The 16,405-nt window shown below is 47.3% G+C and overlaps 1 protein-coding gene across 2 annotated transcripts; it reads right to left on the bottom strand.

Moving 5' to 3' along the window:
• Nucleotides 1-2,529: 2,529 nt before the first annotated feature.
• On the bottom strand, nt 2,530-13,719 carry LOC134396372 (zinc finger protein 397-like). 2 transcript variants are annotated; one of them, XM_063122850.1, is made up of 4 exons: nt 13,638-13,719; nt 10,424-11,316; nt 7,410-7,530; nt 2,530-4,339 (listed from the first exon to the last, which is right to left on the bottom strand). In XM_063122850.1, exons 2-4 carry the CDS (start codon nt 11,228-11,230, stop codon nt 3,453-3,455), a joined length of 1,815 nt encoding a protein of 604 aa, XP_062978920.1. In that variant the 5' UTR covers nt 11,231-11,316; nt 13,638-13,719; the 3' UTR covers nt 2,530-3,452. The 2 variants fall into 2 exon arrangements, with proteins under 2 accessions (XP_062978920.1, XP_062978919.1); XM_063122849.1 differs by having other exon boundaries at nt 13,632-13,700.
• Between the last annotated feature and the right edge of the window lie 2,686 nt (nt 13,720-16,405).

Below are 16,405 nucleotides of genomic sequence, written 5' to 3'. Positions count from 1 at the left end.
GCACAGCGCATAGTTAAAACGACAGCATTCACTTCTAAAAGACGTAGTGATGGCCACCAATTTGGATGGCTTTAAAAGGGGTTAGTAAAATTACTAGGAGAAAGCTATCAATGGCAATAGTCCTTATGGTGATTTGCTACCTCCAGTGTCATAGCCTAGCTACACCAGTGGCTGGGGAACATGGGTGGGAGGGTGCTGTTGCACTCCTGTCCTGCTTGTGGATTTCCTGTAGGCAGCTGGTTGGCCGCTGTGTGAACAGAACGCGGGACTAGATGGACCCTTGGCCTGATCCAGCAGGGCTCTTCTGATGTTCTTTATATTGTGATGGGAACTCCTTTCTTGTCATTAACAATCTCCCTAATGTACCAACTGTCTTGTCTGTTAGACCTTGACAAGCGAATTCAGCCTCAGCACACATGTCGACAACATAATGAAGTTTATTTAACAGGGTTATACAAAATTCCCTGCCAGGGCTCTTAACCCAGGGCTGCCACAAGTTTTCTGGGTGAGCAGCCTGCAACTCTCGAGATGTTGGACTCCAACTCCCATCAGCCCCATCATTCCAATGACCAGGAATGATGGGAGCTGTCGTTCAACAACACCTGGCGGGTCACATGTTGCCCACTCCTGTTCTAGGTCAAGGAAAGAGAGGAAGGAGGGCAGACCTGGAGCTATACTTAAGGGGACAGTAGACACATAATTCACTCTGCTGAATACAACATGGTAAGTACCATATTCAACTAAATGAAGTGGAAATCCATCCATTATCCCCTATCCTTCCCCCAAATCTAAATATGTAAGTACTTGCAAATTTCAACAGAGGCTGACTGAAGGGCACCGGTTTACTATGTGAAGCTATTTTGTTTCCGGCGTGCTACTGAGAGGGAGCAACAGTTAGAATGTCCGACAAGGCCTCCCCCACCCCGAAAATTCAGTGGTAGCTTTCGTTGATTCTTTGAAATGTTAAGCTCGCTCACACTTTGACTTTCCCCTTGTTGGGGTTGTAGTAAAATGCTGAGATATTTAAATGGACATAGAATCATAGAATAGGGAAGGGGCCTACAAGGCCATCGAGTCCAACTCCCCTGCTCAATGAGTTATTTTAATAAGTTATTTTAATGAGTTATTTTAATAAATTAATCACCAAACTTAAAACTTTAATCCATAGACATTTTTATATAAACACTCCTCCTTCCTTCCAGGAGCTATACTAGAGTGACCAGATTTAAAAGAGGGCAGGGCACCTGCAGCTTTAACTGTTGTGATGAAGAGGGAATTTCACCAGGTTCCCCATATATACAAGTGACACCTGCTGGAATTCCTTTTTCGATACAACTGTTAAAGATACAGGAGCCCGGTCCTCTTTTTCATATGTCCTACCACTGAGCCTTTCAATTAGTGCATTCAACTTATGAAGGGGCAGGCATTCCTGCGAGCCCAGTATGGTGTAGAGGTTTGAGTGCTGGAGTGGGATCCGGGGGATCCGGGTTCTAATCCCCACTCGACCATGGAAGCTCACTGGGTGACTTTGGGCCAGTCGGCAGCCTCTCAGTCCACCCTACCTTGCAGGGTTGTTGTTGTGAGGATAAAATGGAGGAGGAGGAGGAGGATTATGTAAGTCGCCTCAGGTTCCCTGGAGGAAAAAAGGCGGGTTATAAATGCAACCAATCAAATCAAAGCCCCACCTTCGTCCGAAGTGGTACAGCCCGATCACAGGTTGACGGCCTCACTGAGAACTAGGCCAAAAACGTGACTGGTTGTCCTATTAATCAGAGACTCTGAGAGTATCGAGTTTCATCTCTCTATTGGAGGGCTAAGGCACCAAATAATTTTGCCGCCCCCTTGAGCAGAGGTGCAGAATCCGGCCCTCCCAGGCTTTGAATCCGGCCCTCCCAGGTCCCACTTATTTGCTGCTTCACCAGCTTTTGTGTGGGTTTCTCCCCATTCTAAAAATCGGAATTGCCTCTCCTAAGGCTTAGTTACTGGTAATAAGAGCCCGAAGCTAAAATATGCCGGCGCTAGGAGTATTTTTGGAATCTATGCCCCGCCCCCTTTCGCCCCGCCTCCACCGCTGGTCTGCCGCCCACGAGAGCGTCGCCCCAATTGAATTCGGCCCTCGAGGTGAGAGAGATTAAAAAAACAACGACCCTGCCCTTCGGAGAACAACTGAGGCGGTGAAATGCCAGCGTTTTTACGCCCGAGCTAATAACCGCCCTCTCCAACCTCGCTGCTTCCTCAAGCTACGCTTAAACGCACCTTGTTATTTCCTCTATATCTGCGGAGGGGTTTAAAAGAGTGTAAAGTAGGCCGTTAACACCTAAACTTAAGCATTTCTAGACTGAAAGCTCTTCAGCATTAACTGCTGGCAGTAGGAGAATCTGTGGCGAGGAACTCAGCAAACTGGGAATAAGTGGGTTACTGGGGCCGGCCTACCTCAGGCGAACTGGTTCATCCAACAGAAATGAGGTGATTCCAGGGCGAGCATCTCTATGTGTGAGTGCTGGAGAAATAAGGAGTGTGACTATATAATCACCAATCTCTCTCTGTGTATTGTGCCGATAAACAGTTGGAAATGATACTTCCTCACGACGGTGACAGAAGGTCTCTAAAACCTCCGTCTTCAAAACACAATTTGTGGACAGCGAGAACTAAGAGGACAAGCGCTACCTACGGCCATAAATTTAAAAATCACTGTGACATCAGATCAGCTTCTCCAACCCAGCGGCCTCCAGTTGGGGTTGGGCTGCAACTCCCATCAACAGGCTGGCTGGGGTTGATGTAGGGTGACCCTATGAAAAAGAGGACAGGGCTCCTGTATCTTTTAACAGTTGTATTGAAAAGGGAATTTCAGCCGGTGTCATTTGTATATATGGAGAACCTGGGGAAATTTCCGCTTCATCTCACCAGTTAAAGCTGCAGGTGCCCTGCCCTCTTTTAAATCTGGTCACACCAGGCAGGGCTCCTGCAGCTTTAACTGTTGTCATGAAGAGGGAATTTCACCAGGTGCAAGGGAGACCATCAGAGCCTGCTTCAGTTGGACATCGCCCCCCCTCCCCCCAGGGCTAACTGTCATCTTCACCCTGTGGGGAAGAAGAAGGAGCTGTTGATCTGCCCCTCCATTGGGAGATGAGAGGACGGAGCAGGGCCTTCCCACCAGCCTGAACAGTCTCCTTAATTTCTTTTTCTTTTCTCCCTCTTCCCTCCCCATCCCTTTTTCCTTGTGTGTCATGTCTTTTTTAGAATGTAAGCCTGAGGGCAGGGACTGTCTTCTTTACTGATCAATTGTAAGACACTCCGGGAGCCTTTTTTGGCTGAGGTGCGAGATGAAAATACTCTAAATAAACAAACTGTTAAAGATACAGGAGCCCTGTCCTCCTTTTCATATGGTCACCTTAGCTGATGGGAGTTGAAGTCCAACCCTCTGAAGGCTGTTGAGTTTGGAGAAGGCTGCATTAGACCCCTGCAGTCTGGATGTGAATCCGCTGGTGCCTGGTAAGGTGTTTGCTCCGATAGAAGCTTTCTTCACACTTGGAGCATTTGAACGGTTTCTTCCCAAGGTGACTCCGCTGGTGTCTGACGAGGGTGGACTTGTCGCAAAAGCTTTTCCGGCACTGCGAGCATTCAAACGGCTTCTCTCCCGTGTGGTTCCTCTGGTGCGTGATCAGGTGCTGGCTCTGGTTGAAGCTTTTCCCGCACTCGGAGCAGCTGAACGGCTTCTCCCCGGTGTGGTTCCGCTGGTGCGTGATCAGATGCTGCCTTTGGCTGAAGCTCTTCCCGCACTCCGAACAGGCGTACGGTTTCTCTCCCGTGTGGGTTCTCCGGTGCCTTATCAAGCCAGACTTGTGGCAAAAGTTCTTGCCGCAATCCACGCATTTGTACGGTTTCTCACCTGTGTGGATTCTCTGGTGTGAAATAAGGTTGGTGCTCCGGTTGAACCTCTTCCCGCAGTTCAAGCACGAATAGGGTTTCTCACCCGTGTGGGTTCTCTGGTGACTATTAAGGTCTGAGCGGCGGCGGAATATTTTCCCGCAGACCGAACATTCGTGCGGCTTCTCTCCCGCAGGGGTTCTGTTAGGGTTCGATTCATCCCACAAAAGCTTGTTGCTCATGGCGTCTTTGCTCCTTCTCTTCCTTTTGAGTATCCCTTGTAGTGATATTTCACAGGAGTTGTCATCCGGAGAAGAGGCAAAATTATTCTTCCACTTCTCCATTTCACATGTGTGAAACGTGTCTGGGCCATCTTGGTTTCCAGCATTTACATCTGTCTCTGGGCCCAATACTCTTCCCGGTGGCACCCAGAACAGTTCTGGATCGGTCCCATTCTGCTCCCCATCACCACCTGAGATAAAGAGAGAACATTGGTGCTCAAAACAACATCCACAAGAATAAAAGAAGGCGCTTTAAAATCAATCCAGAAATGGTATTGGACACCAGTTGAAAGGAAAGGAAAGGAACCTCTCGTGCAAGCACTGAGTCATTACTGACTCTTGGAGGGACGCCAGCTTTCGCTGACGTTTTCTTGGCAGGCCTTATAGCGGGGTGGTTTGCCGTTGCCTTCCCTGGCCGTTATTACCTTTCCCCCAGCTAACTGGGTACTCATTTTACCGACCTCAGGAGGATGGAAGGCTGACACCAGTTAGGCTGGCAAAAATTAACAAGACTTTGATACCCTCTTGCTGGAGAGGATGTAAGGATAACGGAACTCAAATTCATATGTGGTGGGACTGCGGGAAAGTAAAAAAAAATTGGGACAGGGTCTTTAGAGAAATTGAAAAAATTACTGCTCAAAAATATATATAAAAAGCCCAGAATTGGCATTATTGAATATCTTTGTCAAAGAAAATAAAGAGATAAAAGAAAAACTGACAGCTTCAAGGCAATTAATAGCAAGCAATTGGAAAACAGCAAAGATCCTGACAGTACCTATATGGAAAAGGAAAATTTGGGAAATAGCAATTAGTGAAAAATTGACACAGAAATTACTATTACAAAGAGGAATAAAACAAAAAGATAACTATAAGAGAGATTGGCAAAAATATGTAGAATATATAACGAAAGAAATGAACAGAACTCTGGCAGAGGCCTACAGGACGCTCTGGGGCTCCTGAAAAGAAGTAAGGTTAGAAAATAACTATAAAAATAATAAAGGATGAAATAAACAGAAGTGATATAACATCCCAGAAAAAGAAATGGGACAATTTATGAGAAACACACCAGGATGGGGGAGGGAATGGAATAAAAGGGATAAAAGATGAAACCTGAAATGCAAAGTAATTATATGTATAATTTTGGGTGGTAAAAAAGGTTACTGTATAATGAACATGCATTGATTTATGAACATTTGTTTATATGTATGTACTGGAAAAATAAAGTTGTTATATATATAAAAAAGGAACACATTGGTGAAACAGATTCCACTTGTGGTTTTACTTTGCTTTACCATGTTTTTACTGCCATGTTTTTACTCTTTGCTGCTGATTTTATCTTGGTTTTATTACATACAGTCGTCATTGTTTTATGGTTTGTGTTTTATGTTTTAATTAGGGTGACCCTATGGAAAGGAGGACAGGGCTCCTGTATCTTTAACAACTGTACTGAAAAAGGGAATTGCAGCAGGTATCGTTTGTGTATATGGAGAACCTGGTGAAATGCCCTGTTCATCACAACAGTTAAAGCTGCAGGAGCTATACTAGAGTGACCAGATACAAAGAACAGCAGGGCTCCTGCAGCTTTAACTGTTGTGATGAGGAGGGAATTTCACCGGGTGTTGCCTGCATACAATGGCACCTGCTGGAATTCCCTTCCTAATACAACTGTTAATGATACAGGAGCCCGGTCCTCCTTTTCCATAAGGTCACCCTAGTTTTAGCCAGGGTGTGGTGATACCCACCTTTCTGTCCCTTGGGCATGTCTGCGTTTGTGTGTCTGGCGAGTGCGGCATGTTTGACTGGGTGGGTGTGGCTAGTGATGCGGTGAGAGAGGGGAGGGAGGAGTGTGGGCGGGTTGGCTGAGGAGATTGTGTTGGGTTTGAGGTTTGGTTTGGTTTTAGTCTGGGAGTTTTTTCTGGCTTGTGTTTCGTGAGAGTGTTTGGTGTGAGGAGTGAGCAGAGGTAGGATTTTAAGGGACTTGGGATTGTTGTTTTAAATACAAAAATAAGCAAGTTTGATCCAAATAGAAATACCAAAGATCTGTTCAACTTCAATAAACCTTACTTTGTGTTCCATCACCACAAACCACGCGTCAGCTCAGATTTATTACCTGTTATTTTACACAGTGCAAAAACATCTACCGATACACCTGCAGTTCAGTACCTCAGCAATAGAACCTATTTTCCAAAACCCTTTACCTTCTTCCCTCACATACAGGGGAAAGGTTGTGTTGTTTTTACCCTTTCCTCAGGCTTTTCAAGAAGTGGCGCTTGGCTTGAGAAGGGTGTGCTAGGCAAGGCCTTCTGTGTGAGGTCGGTGTCGTCGCAGGGGCTACAGGATATTTCGGATCCAGAAATCTGTGCTCTTCACGCCCTCCTCGCATCCGGTGCAGAGAGACGTTGGCTGCCTCTCAAAGGCAGCGAAAGTGACCTTGAAGAGGAGGTAAAGGGGGGCTTTCCTGTGGGTGGGAAGGGGACTGGAGAGCCTTACAAAGTATCCCCAGGCCTTTCCACCCGCCCCCCTCCTCCTCTGCAGTGCCTCAGCTAGACAGGCAAAAAAAAAAAAGCCCATTTAGCAAAGATGCAGTGTGGGCGGACCGGAGAGGAGAACATTTATTTATTTATTTATTTATTTATTTATTTATTACATTTCTATACCGCCTAATAGCCGAAGCTCTTCGGTGCTCCACCCACTCTGCATTGGATACCTGTAAGCCTAGGGTGACCCTATGAAAAGGAGGACCGGTCTCCTGTATCTTTAACAGTTGCATAGAAAAGGGAATTTCAGCAGGTGTCATTTGTATATATGGGGAACCCGGTGACATTCTCTCTTCATCACCACAGTTAAAGTTGCAAACTGTCCTTTTGACCAGATACAAACGAGGTCAGGGCTCCTGCAGCTTTAAATGCTGTGATGAGGAGGAAATTTCACCAGGTGCTGCATGCATACAAATGATTCCTGCTCAAATCCCCTTCTCTAGGCAACTGTTAAAGATACAGGAGCCCTGTCCTCCTTTTCGTATGGTCACCCTATTACTGAAAGCCTCCAAGTTCAGAGGGTTACAAGCGTCGGGGTAGGATTGTGCCCTAAACTAGTGAACAGTCTACTTCTACATCCATCTTTTCTCTTTCTCACCTGCTCTGTCTGGCTCCGCTTCCCTAACGCTCTTGGGATGCTCATGTCAATCAATAGCAGCTCCGCTAACACTGGCATTAGACCTACTTTGGATGAAACGACAGTTCAGCCCCCACCGGCCCTCACCTAGTGCGCCACCAGCTCCCTCGTTCTCTCGCTTGACCTCCCTGCTGAGCGGCCGCTGAGCAGCTTCCTGCGACGGCCCTTCCTCTTCCGTCACGGCAACCTCTTGGACCATTCTCGGCACCTGGAAACACCCATGAAAGTTTTGAGCCAGTAGGAGGGAGAGGAGGACATTTCACAGAATCCAAGGACTGGAGGCGGCCTTGTACTGTAGCTCAGCCTTCCCCAACATGGTGCCCCCTCCCAATGCGTGGGACTCCAACTCCCATCACTCCCAGCCAGCACGGCCAAAGCCCAACGCTGGCTGCAAAAGATGGGCGTTGGAGTCCAACGTATCTGAAAAAGGCCGAGATAGGGAAGGCTTTTCTAGCAAATTGCTTCCTTGCCAAACTGCTCGTTTCGTTAAAACGTTTCTGTTAATGTTTAACCGAAACCTGACTGCCTGTAAGGCAAGCCTGTTAGGCCCTTCCTGCAAAACATAGCCGTTGCCCTAGAATCATAGAATAGCAGAGTTGGAAGGGGCCTACAAGGCCATCGAGTCCAACCCCCTGCTCAATGCAGGAATCCACCCTAAAGCATCCCTGACAGATGGTTGTCCAGCTGCCTCTAGAAGGCCTCTAGTGTGGGGGAGCCCACAACCTCCCTAGGTAACTGATTCCATTGTCGTACTGCTCTAACAGTCAGGAAGTTTTTCCTGATGTCCAGCCGGAATCTGGCTTCCTGTCACTTGAACCTGTTATCCTCTGGGAGGATGGAGAAGAGATCCTGGCCCTCCTCTGTGTGACAACCTTTTAAGTACTTGAAGAGTGCTATCATGTCTCCCCTCAATCTTCTCTTCTCCAGGCTAAACATGCCCAGTTCTTTCAGTCTCTCCTCACAGGGCTTCGTTTCCAGACCCCTGATCACCCCTGATCGCCCTCTTCTGTGTGGCAGCCTTTCAGGTCTTTGGAAAGGGCTATCATGTCCCCATTCAGTTTCCTCTTCTCCAGTCAAAACATATCAAGGTCCTTTCAACATAGGGTGGGGAACCCCTGGGCCTCCTGATAGCCCCTCCACCTTTCCTCCAGCCACTGGTGATTTCTTGCCAGGTTTTCCCTATTCTAAAAGGTTGGAATGTCTCTCCTAACGCAGGAAGAACGTTAGGCTAAAACAGGCCTGCTTTTGTGTGTGCGCATGTATCTGTATCTAAAGTTGTTCCCCACCTCAATCCAGAGGGAGAGGCAGGAATAATAATAATAATAATAATAATAATAATAATAATAATAAATATTTCTAACCCGCCTCTCCATCCTGATCGAGGCGAGGAACAACAAGAAGCATAAAATACATTTAAAAAAATTAATCAAAACACAATATACATTGTTAAAACTTCCTAAAAACATACTGAAAACATCCTAAAAGCATCCTAGAATTCCACTGGATAGGCCTGCCGGAAGAGATCAGTCTTTATAGCTTTTTTAAATGCCAAAAGACATTTAAATGCCAATAGACATTTAAGTTGACGAATCTCCTCCGGCAGGCCATTCCACAGTCTGGGAGCAGCAGCAGAAGAGAAGGTCCTCTGGGTAATACCTGTCAGCCTGGTTTTGGTTGAATGAAGGAAGTTCTTCCCAGAGGACCTGAGTGTGTGGGGCGGATCGTACGGGAGAAGGCGATCCCACAGGTAGCCTGGACCCAAACCATGTAGGGCTTTAAATGTAGGGTAAGAAATAATTATTATTATTGTTGTTGTTGTTGTTGTTCTGCCCACCAATGGAATGCAGCCCCCAAGGGCTTCTCCGAAGTTAAATGCGCCCCTTGGGCTGAAAGAGGTTCAGCACATCTGCTGTAGGACATCTTGTCCATACCATTGACCATCACCGTTGCCTTCTTCTGAACATCAGAAGAGCCCTGCTGGATCAGACCGAGGGTCCATCGAGTCCAGCACTTTGTTCACACAGTGGCCAACCAGCTGGCCCAATGGGGAGCCCACAAGCAGGACATGAGGGCAAAAGCACCTTCCCACCCATGTTCCCTAGGGAGGTCGTGGGCTCTTCTCCCACACTAGAGGCCTTCAAGAGGCAGCTGGACAACCATCTGTCAGGGATGCTTTAGGGTGGATTCCTGCATTGAGCAGGGGGTTGGACTCGACAGCTTTGCAGGCCCCTTCCAACTCTGCTATTCTATGATTCTATGATTCCCCAGCAGCTGGCTTACCTAGGCCTCTGATATTGGACATAGCATATGGCCGTCGGGACTAGTACCCATTGACAGCCTTCTCCGCCATGAATTTGCCTAATTTCAACGCATCCCCTATTTGTCAATAGCAGCCTTTCCCAACCTGGGGCCTTCCGGAGGTGTTGGACTCCAACTCCCACCATCCCTAGCTGCAGCTGATGGGCATTGTAATCCAATACCAGCTTGGGGAAAGCCACCAATATCTTTCTGTTCTGAGCCACATACAAGGTTATATTATATTAGCCTATAAAGCCCTAAACAACTTGGGATCAGGATACCTAGCAGACCGCCTTCCCTTATATACACCCAGACGACATTTACGTTCATCAGAGGAGGTCCTGCTCGTCATTCCAAGACGAAAAGAGTGTCGTCACAAAGAACCTCGACGGCGGGGCCTTCTTTGTGGCGGCCCCCACCCTTTGGAAAACCCTCCTTCGTGTGGTTTGGGAGGCGGAAAATCTTTTAAACGCCTCCTCAAAACATACATTTTCACACAGGCTTTCCCTGGATTTTAACTTAGCTGCTTTTATATTGCATCTTTAACATTATTTATTTATTATTATTATTATTATTATTTATTGCGTTTGTATACCGCCCCATAGCCGAGGCTCTCTGGGCGGTTTACATAAGATTAGCCTCTTAAATTTATCTGTACTTGTTGTATTTTATGGTTTTAATTGTGCACTGCCCAGAGAGCTTTGGCTGGTGGGTAGTATAATAAATAAATAAATGAATAAATAAATAAAATCACAGCCAGCTCTGGGACTGCCAACAACCACCAGGCTCAGACACTAGTGCACCTGCCGTTCCGGTTCCTTGGCCTCTTGGCGCCCCGCGAGGAAATCCTCCGCAAGGCTCACGGCGTGGAAGCAGCTGTCGGAAGCGCGTGCCTTCACCCAGCTCTGCATCTCTGGGGGCAGGATGGTCAGGAACTGCTCCAGGACCACCAGGTCCAAGATCTGCTCCTTCGTCTGCCTCTCTGGCTTCAGCCACTGAGCGCCGAGTTCCTGAAGGCGGCCGTACACCTCCCGGGGGCCCCAGTCATCCCGGTAGCAGAGCTGCCTGAAGCGCCGGCGCTGCGCTTCTGAGCTGATGGCGTCTTCCCTCTTGATCTCTTCCGTTTGCCCGCAGCCTCCCCTGCTGCTTGCAGTGTCCGGCCTGCTGTTGGCTGCCCGGGATGTCCCATTAAAAGCCGGAGGGTGTCCGGTCCCGCTCTCGTCTCTGACAGCCAATGTGCCCTGAAAGGGAGGCGGGGAAGCCTTAACCTCACCCCATGGCACAGTCTCCGGCACCTGGGGCATCCCTTCTCCAGAGCGAGGGGCCTGTACTGCCTTCAAGAACTCCTGCCACTGGACTTCCCAGCGGAGAGACGACAGCCTGTCTTCCGGCTCCTGTTTGATGTGGTGCGGCCCTCCCCAGCTCAGCTGCTGCCCAACAGTGCCCTGAGGGGCAGGTGAGATGTCTCCCATTTCCCTTGGCCCCACCGCTGGTTTGAGGCCTAGTGGCTCCTCCGGCTCCATTTTCATTCCTGGCTCCTGGTTTTCTGCTAGCACAGTCCGGAACTGGAGACCTGGACATGGGAACCTCCCCTCCTGTCCTGCCGCCATTTCCTTTCGCAGGGAAGGATCTTTGGACCCAGAGAAGGTTGTCCGAAAACTGTCAGCTTTCCCTGACAGAAGAGTCGCCGTTCGCTCTGAAACAAAGAGGCACGACAGCAATGAGGGAATGCACAGAACAGCGTGATTCTCACAGCAGACATTTCATAGAATCATAGAATAGCAGAGTTGGAAGGGGCCTACAAGGCCATTGAATCCAACCCCCTGCTCAATGCAGGAATCCACCCTAAAACATCCCTGACAAACGGTTGTCCAGCTGCCTTTTGAAGGCCTCTAGTGTGGGAGAGCCCACAACCTCCCTAGGGAACTGATTCCATTGTCGTACTGCTCTAACAGTCAGGAAGTTTTTCCTGATGTCCAGCTGGAATCTGGCTTCCTTTAACTTGAGCCCGTTATTCCGTGTCCTGTACTCTGGGAGGATCGAGAAGAGATCCTGGCCCTCCTCTGTGTGACAACCTTTTAAGTATTTAAAGAGTGCTATCATGTCAAAAAGAATGAAGGGCACCTCAACCTTTTTCGATCGGTGGGTGCATTTGGAATCTTTTTTATTTATTTATTACATTTTTATACCGCCCAATAGCCGAAGTTCTCTGGGCGGTTCACAAAAATTAAAACCATGAAGAACATAGGAAAACAACCAACAATCTAAAAACACAGATACAAAATACAATATAAAAAGCACAACCAAGGTAAAACCACACAGCAGAAGTTGATATAGTTTAAAATATTGAGTTAAAACAGAAAAGTTTAAATTTAAGTTAAATTAGGTGTTAAAATACTTAGAAAATAAAAAGGTCTTCAGCTGGCATCGGAAGGAGTACAGTGTAGGTGCCAAGCGAACCTCCTTAGGGAGCTCATTCCACAGCCGGGGTGCCACAGCAGAGAAGGCCCTCCTCCTGGTAGCCACCTGCCTCACTTCCTTTGGCAGGGGCTCACGGAAAAGGACCCCTGTGGATGATCTTAAGGTCCAGGCAGGTACATATGGGAGGCGTTCTTTCAAATAACCTGGCCCCAAGCCGTTTAGGGCTTTGAATGTTAATACCAGCACTTTGAATCGGGCCGGTCCTGGACTGGCAGCCAATGAAGTTGTAGAAGGACTGGCGTAATATGATCTCGTTGGCCAGTGCCTGTTAGTAGGTGGGCTGCCCTGTTTTGTACCAGCTGAAGTTTCCGGACCGTTTTCAAAGGCAGCCCCACGTATAACGCATTGCAGTAATCCAAACGAGAGGTTATCAGAGCAGAGCATGGATAACTGTAGCTAGGCTATCTCTGTCCAGATAAGGGCGCAGTTGGTATATCAGCCTAAGCTGATGAAAAGTGCTCTTTGCCACTGAGTTCACCTGTGCCTCAAGTGACAGCTCTGGATCCAAGAGCACCCCCAAACTACGGACCCAATCCTTTAGAGAGAGCCCTGTCCTCCTTTTCATATGGTCACCCTACACCTTCATAGAATCATAGAATAGCAGAGTTGGAAGGGGCCTACAAGGCCATCGAGTCTAACCCCCTGCTCAGTGCAGGAACCCACCTTAAAGCATCCCTGACAGATGGTTGTCCAGCTGCCTCTAGTGTGTAGGCTGACCATATAAAAAGGAGGACAGGGCTCCTGTATCCTTAACAGTTGTATTGAAGAGGGATTTTCAGCAAGGTGTCCTTTGTATATATGAAATTTCTTCTTCATCACAACAGTTAAAGCTGCAGGTGCCCTGCCCTCTTTTAAATCTGGTCACTCTAGTATAGCTCCTGCAGCTTTAATGTGGTGATAAAGAGGGAATTTCACCAGTTTCCCATATATACAAATGATACCTGCTGAAATTCCCTTTTCTACGCAACTAAAGTTACAGGAGCCCTGTCCTCCTTTTCATATGGTCACCCTACTAGTGTGGCAGAGCCCACAGCCTCCCTAGGTCACTGGTTCCATTGTCGTACTGCTCTAACAGATGTCCAGCCGGAATCTGGCTTCCCTTAACTTGAGCCCGTTATTCCATGTCTTGCAAAAGGAAAAAAAGGCAGGATGCAACTGTAATAATAAATTAAACAAAACAAAACGAATATATGAGTACGGAAACAAAAACTGCTTGCTAACCCTGATTAAAAAAGAAAAAGACTCTGAGCATGTACAGTTTTGCATTTTAAACACCCTTACATCATAGCACCGTCATGACGACAGGAATGAAAAAGGCGTGTGCTCCTGCTGCACCTGCCACTCCTGGACTGGGGACAGGATTTGGCCCCACAGGGCGTCCAAGCAGCCGCTTTTACTGCCAAGAGGGATGGGGTGCTTTGGAGTCTCTCTTTTACTGACAGCACATTTTTTGAAAACAAAATTCTCTGCCCCTCTCGCCGCCTCCAAAAAGAGCCGCATCCCTTCAGCTCTACCCACCTTGAAACGCACCTTTACCTGACTGAGGGCAGCCGCCGCCGGCAGCTTCCCCGAGAAACACTCAAAAGCCCATTTTGCAGAGCTATGTATGTATGGGCTGAAAGAAGAGGGGGGGGGGAAGAGACCTGAGGCAGGAAGGTGCATCCTCTATTGACATCCCCCTGCCGCCCACTTCCTTCCTCTCTAGGAAAGCGCTGCTGGCTTAACACTTGGGGTGCAATCGCATGCATATTTAGCCTAAGTTTGTTTTTAATAATATTGAAAACAATATTGCCTGTATAATATTGCAAAGATTCGATCATTTTTGTCTGTCTCTTCTGCCAAGACTCTTGTTCATGCATTGGTTATTTCTAGGTTGGACTACTGCAACCTTCTGCTCACTGGCCTTCCTTCTTCTCACATCAGTCCGTTGCTTTCTGTCCACCACTCTGCTGCTAAGATCATCTTCTTGGCTCGCCGCTCTGACCATGTTACTCCACTGCTGAAATCTCTTCATTGGCTTCCAATTCACTTCAGAATCCAATATAAACTTCTCCTGTTGACCTGCAAAGCTTTTCACTGTCTAGCTCCTTCCTATCTTTCCTCTCTCATCTCACACTATTGCCCCGCTGGTGCTCTTCGCTCCTCTGATGCCATGTTTCTCACCTGCCCAAGGGTCTCTACTTCCCTTGCTCGGCTTCGTCCATTTTCTTCTGCTGCCCCTTACGCCTGGAACGCTCTTCCAGAACATTTGAGAACTACAAGTTCAACCACAGCTTTTAAAGCTCAGCTAAAAACTTTTCTTTTTCCTAAAGCTTTTAAAACTTGATTTTGTTCTGATTTTATACTGTTAGTTTTACCCTACCCAGTGCCTGTTTACCCTATCCTGTGCCTGTTTGCATTCTCTTCCCCTCCTCATTGTTTTGTTATGATTTTATTAGAATGTAAGCCTATGCGGCAGGGCCTTGCTATTTACTGTTTTACTCTGTACAGCACCATGTACATTGATGGTGCTATATAAATAAATAAATAAATAAATAAATAATTTAATGGACCCCCAGAATTGTTGTTTTTAAATGGATACTGTTGTTTTTATACTTTTGTTTTTATGTTTCTGATGGTTTTTTAAAATTTTGTATACTTTTTAATGTTTTTAATTGTAACTGTTGTAAACAGTTACATTTTTAACTGTTGTAAACTGCCCAGAGAGCTTCGGCTGTGGGGCGGTATATAAATGTAATAAATGAAATAAAATATAGGGTGACCCTATGAAAAGGAGGGCAGGGCACCTGTATCTTTAACAGTTGTATTGAAGCGGCCATTTCAACAGGTGTCATTTGTATATATGGAGAACCTGGTGGAATTTTTCCTCTTCCTCACAACAGTTAAAGCTGCAAGAGCCCTGCCCTCTTTTAAATCTGGTCACTCTACTATAATAGCTCCTGCAGCTTTTACTGTTGTGATAAAGAGGGAATTTCAGCAGGTGTCTTTTTGTATCTATGGGGAACCTGGTGAAATTCCCCCATCACAACAGTGAAAGCTGCAGGAGCCCTGCCCTCTTTTAAATCTGATCACTCTTAGTATAGCTCCTGCAGCTTTCACTGTTGTGATAAAGAGGGAATTTCAGCAGGTGTCATTTGTATATATGAGGAACCTGTGGAAATTCCTTCTTCATCACACCAGTTAAAGCTGCAGGTGCCCTGCCCTCTTTTAAATCTGGTCACTCTAGTATAGCTCCTGCAGCTTTCACTGTGGTGATGAAGAGGGAATTTCACCAGGTTCCCCATATATACAAATGACACCTGCTGAAATTCCCTTTTCTATGCAATTGTTAAAAATACAGGAGCCCTGTCCTCCTTTTCCATAGGGTCACCCTATTGTTGTGAGGATAAAATGAGGTGGATTCCTGCATTGAGCAGGGGGTTGGACTCAATGGCCTTGTAGGCCCCTTCCAGCTCTGCTATTCTATGATTCTATAAGAAGAGGAGGATTATATACACTGCCTTGGATTCTTTGGAGGAAAAAAGGTGGGATATAAATGCAATACACAACATGTGTATTACAAATAGCACAGGACAGTAACCTAGAACTAGATCCCTAAAATGCTCCCTCCTATTTTATTGGATTTTCTGGATCTACTTTTGCAGGAGCTAGTCATTTTCAAATAGAGTCTCTGTGTGTGTGAGAGAGAGGGAGAGCCGCTCCTAATGTTTGCTTGGCTTTCTAAGGGTTAAATGAACTGCACTCGACTCCTAGAGAGGAAAGGAACGAAAGTGGAAAAGGGGCGTGGTTTCCCATAGCAAAGGCCCCTCCCCCCGAAATCCCTTCCTGTGCTCACTCTCTCCCCCCCCCCCACCCGCCCCAGACAAAAGAGAAGTCCTCCAATCCGGAGCGCTCAGGTGCATCGGGGTCACCCTTCGGGGGTCAGGTGAGTCTCTTGCTACCCCACCTTGTGCATTTGGGGGGAGTGAGCCCCAGGGCTGCGGGGAGGGTGTCCCTGGGAAGGTCAAGAGTGGGGAAGACCTACCCAGACTCAAACCACAGCCAGCCTATGAAGAGAAAAGGTAGGTGTGTGGGTGGTGGGGTGGGGGTGTCATTAACTATTGGGAGGATTTGGGGGGCTGACAAGAATAAGTGAGAGGGAGGGTTGAAGGGCTGAGGACAGCCCACCCCCCCATTTCACCTCGGGGAAAATAGCCTGTGTAGCACACCCATAAGACAGGCTTCCCCAATCTAGTACCCTTTCCAGGCGTGGTGGACTACAACTCCCAATATCCCCAGCCAGCGTGGCTGTTGGAGGGCACCAG

The sequence above is a fragment of the Elgaria multicarinata genome, chromosome 3 (assembly GCF_023053635.1).
Source record: "Elgaria multicarinata webbii isolate HBS135686 ecotype San Diego chromosome 3, rElgMul1.1.pri, whole genome shotgun sequence".
Lineage (NCBI taxonomy): Eukaryota > Metazoa > Chordata > Lepidosauria > Squamata > Anguidae > Elgaria > Elgaria multicarinata.
This window is presented reverse-complemented; position numbering and strand designations above follow the sequence as displayed.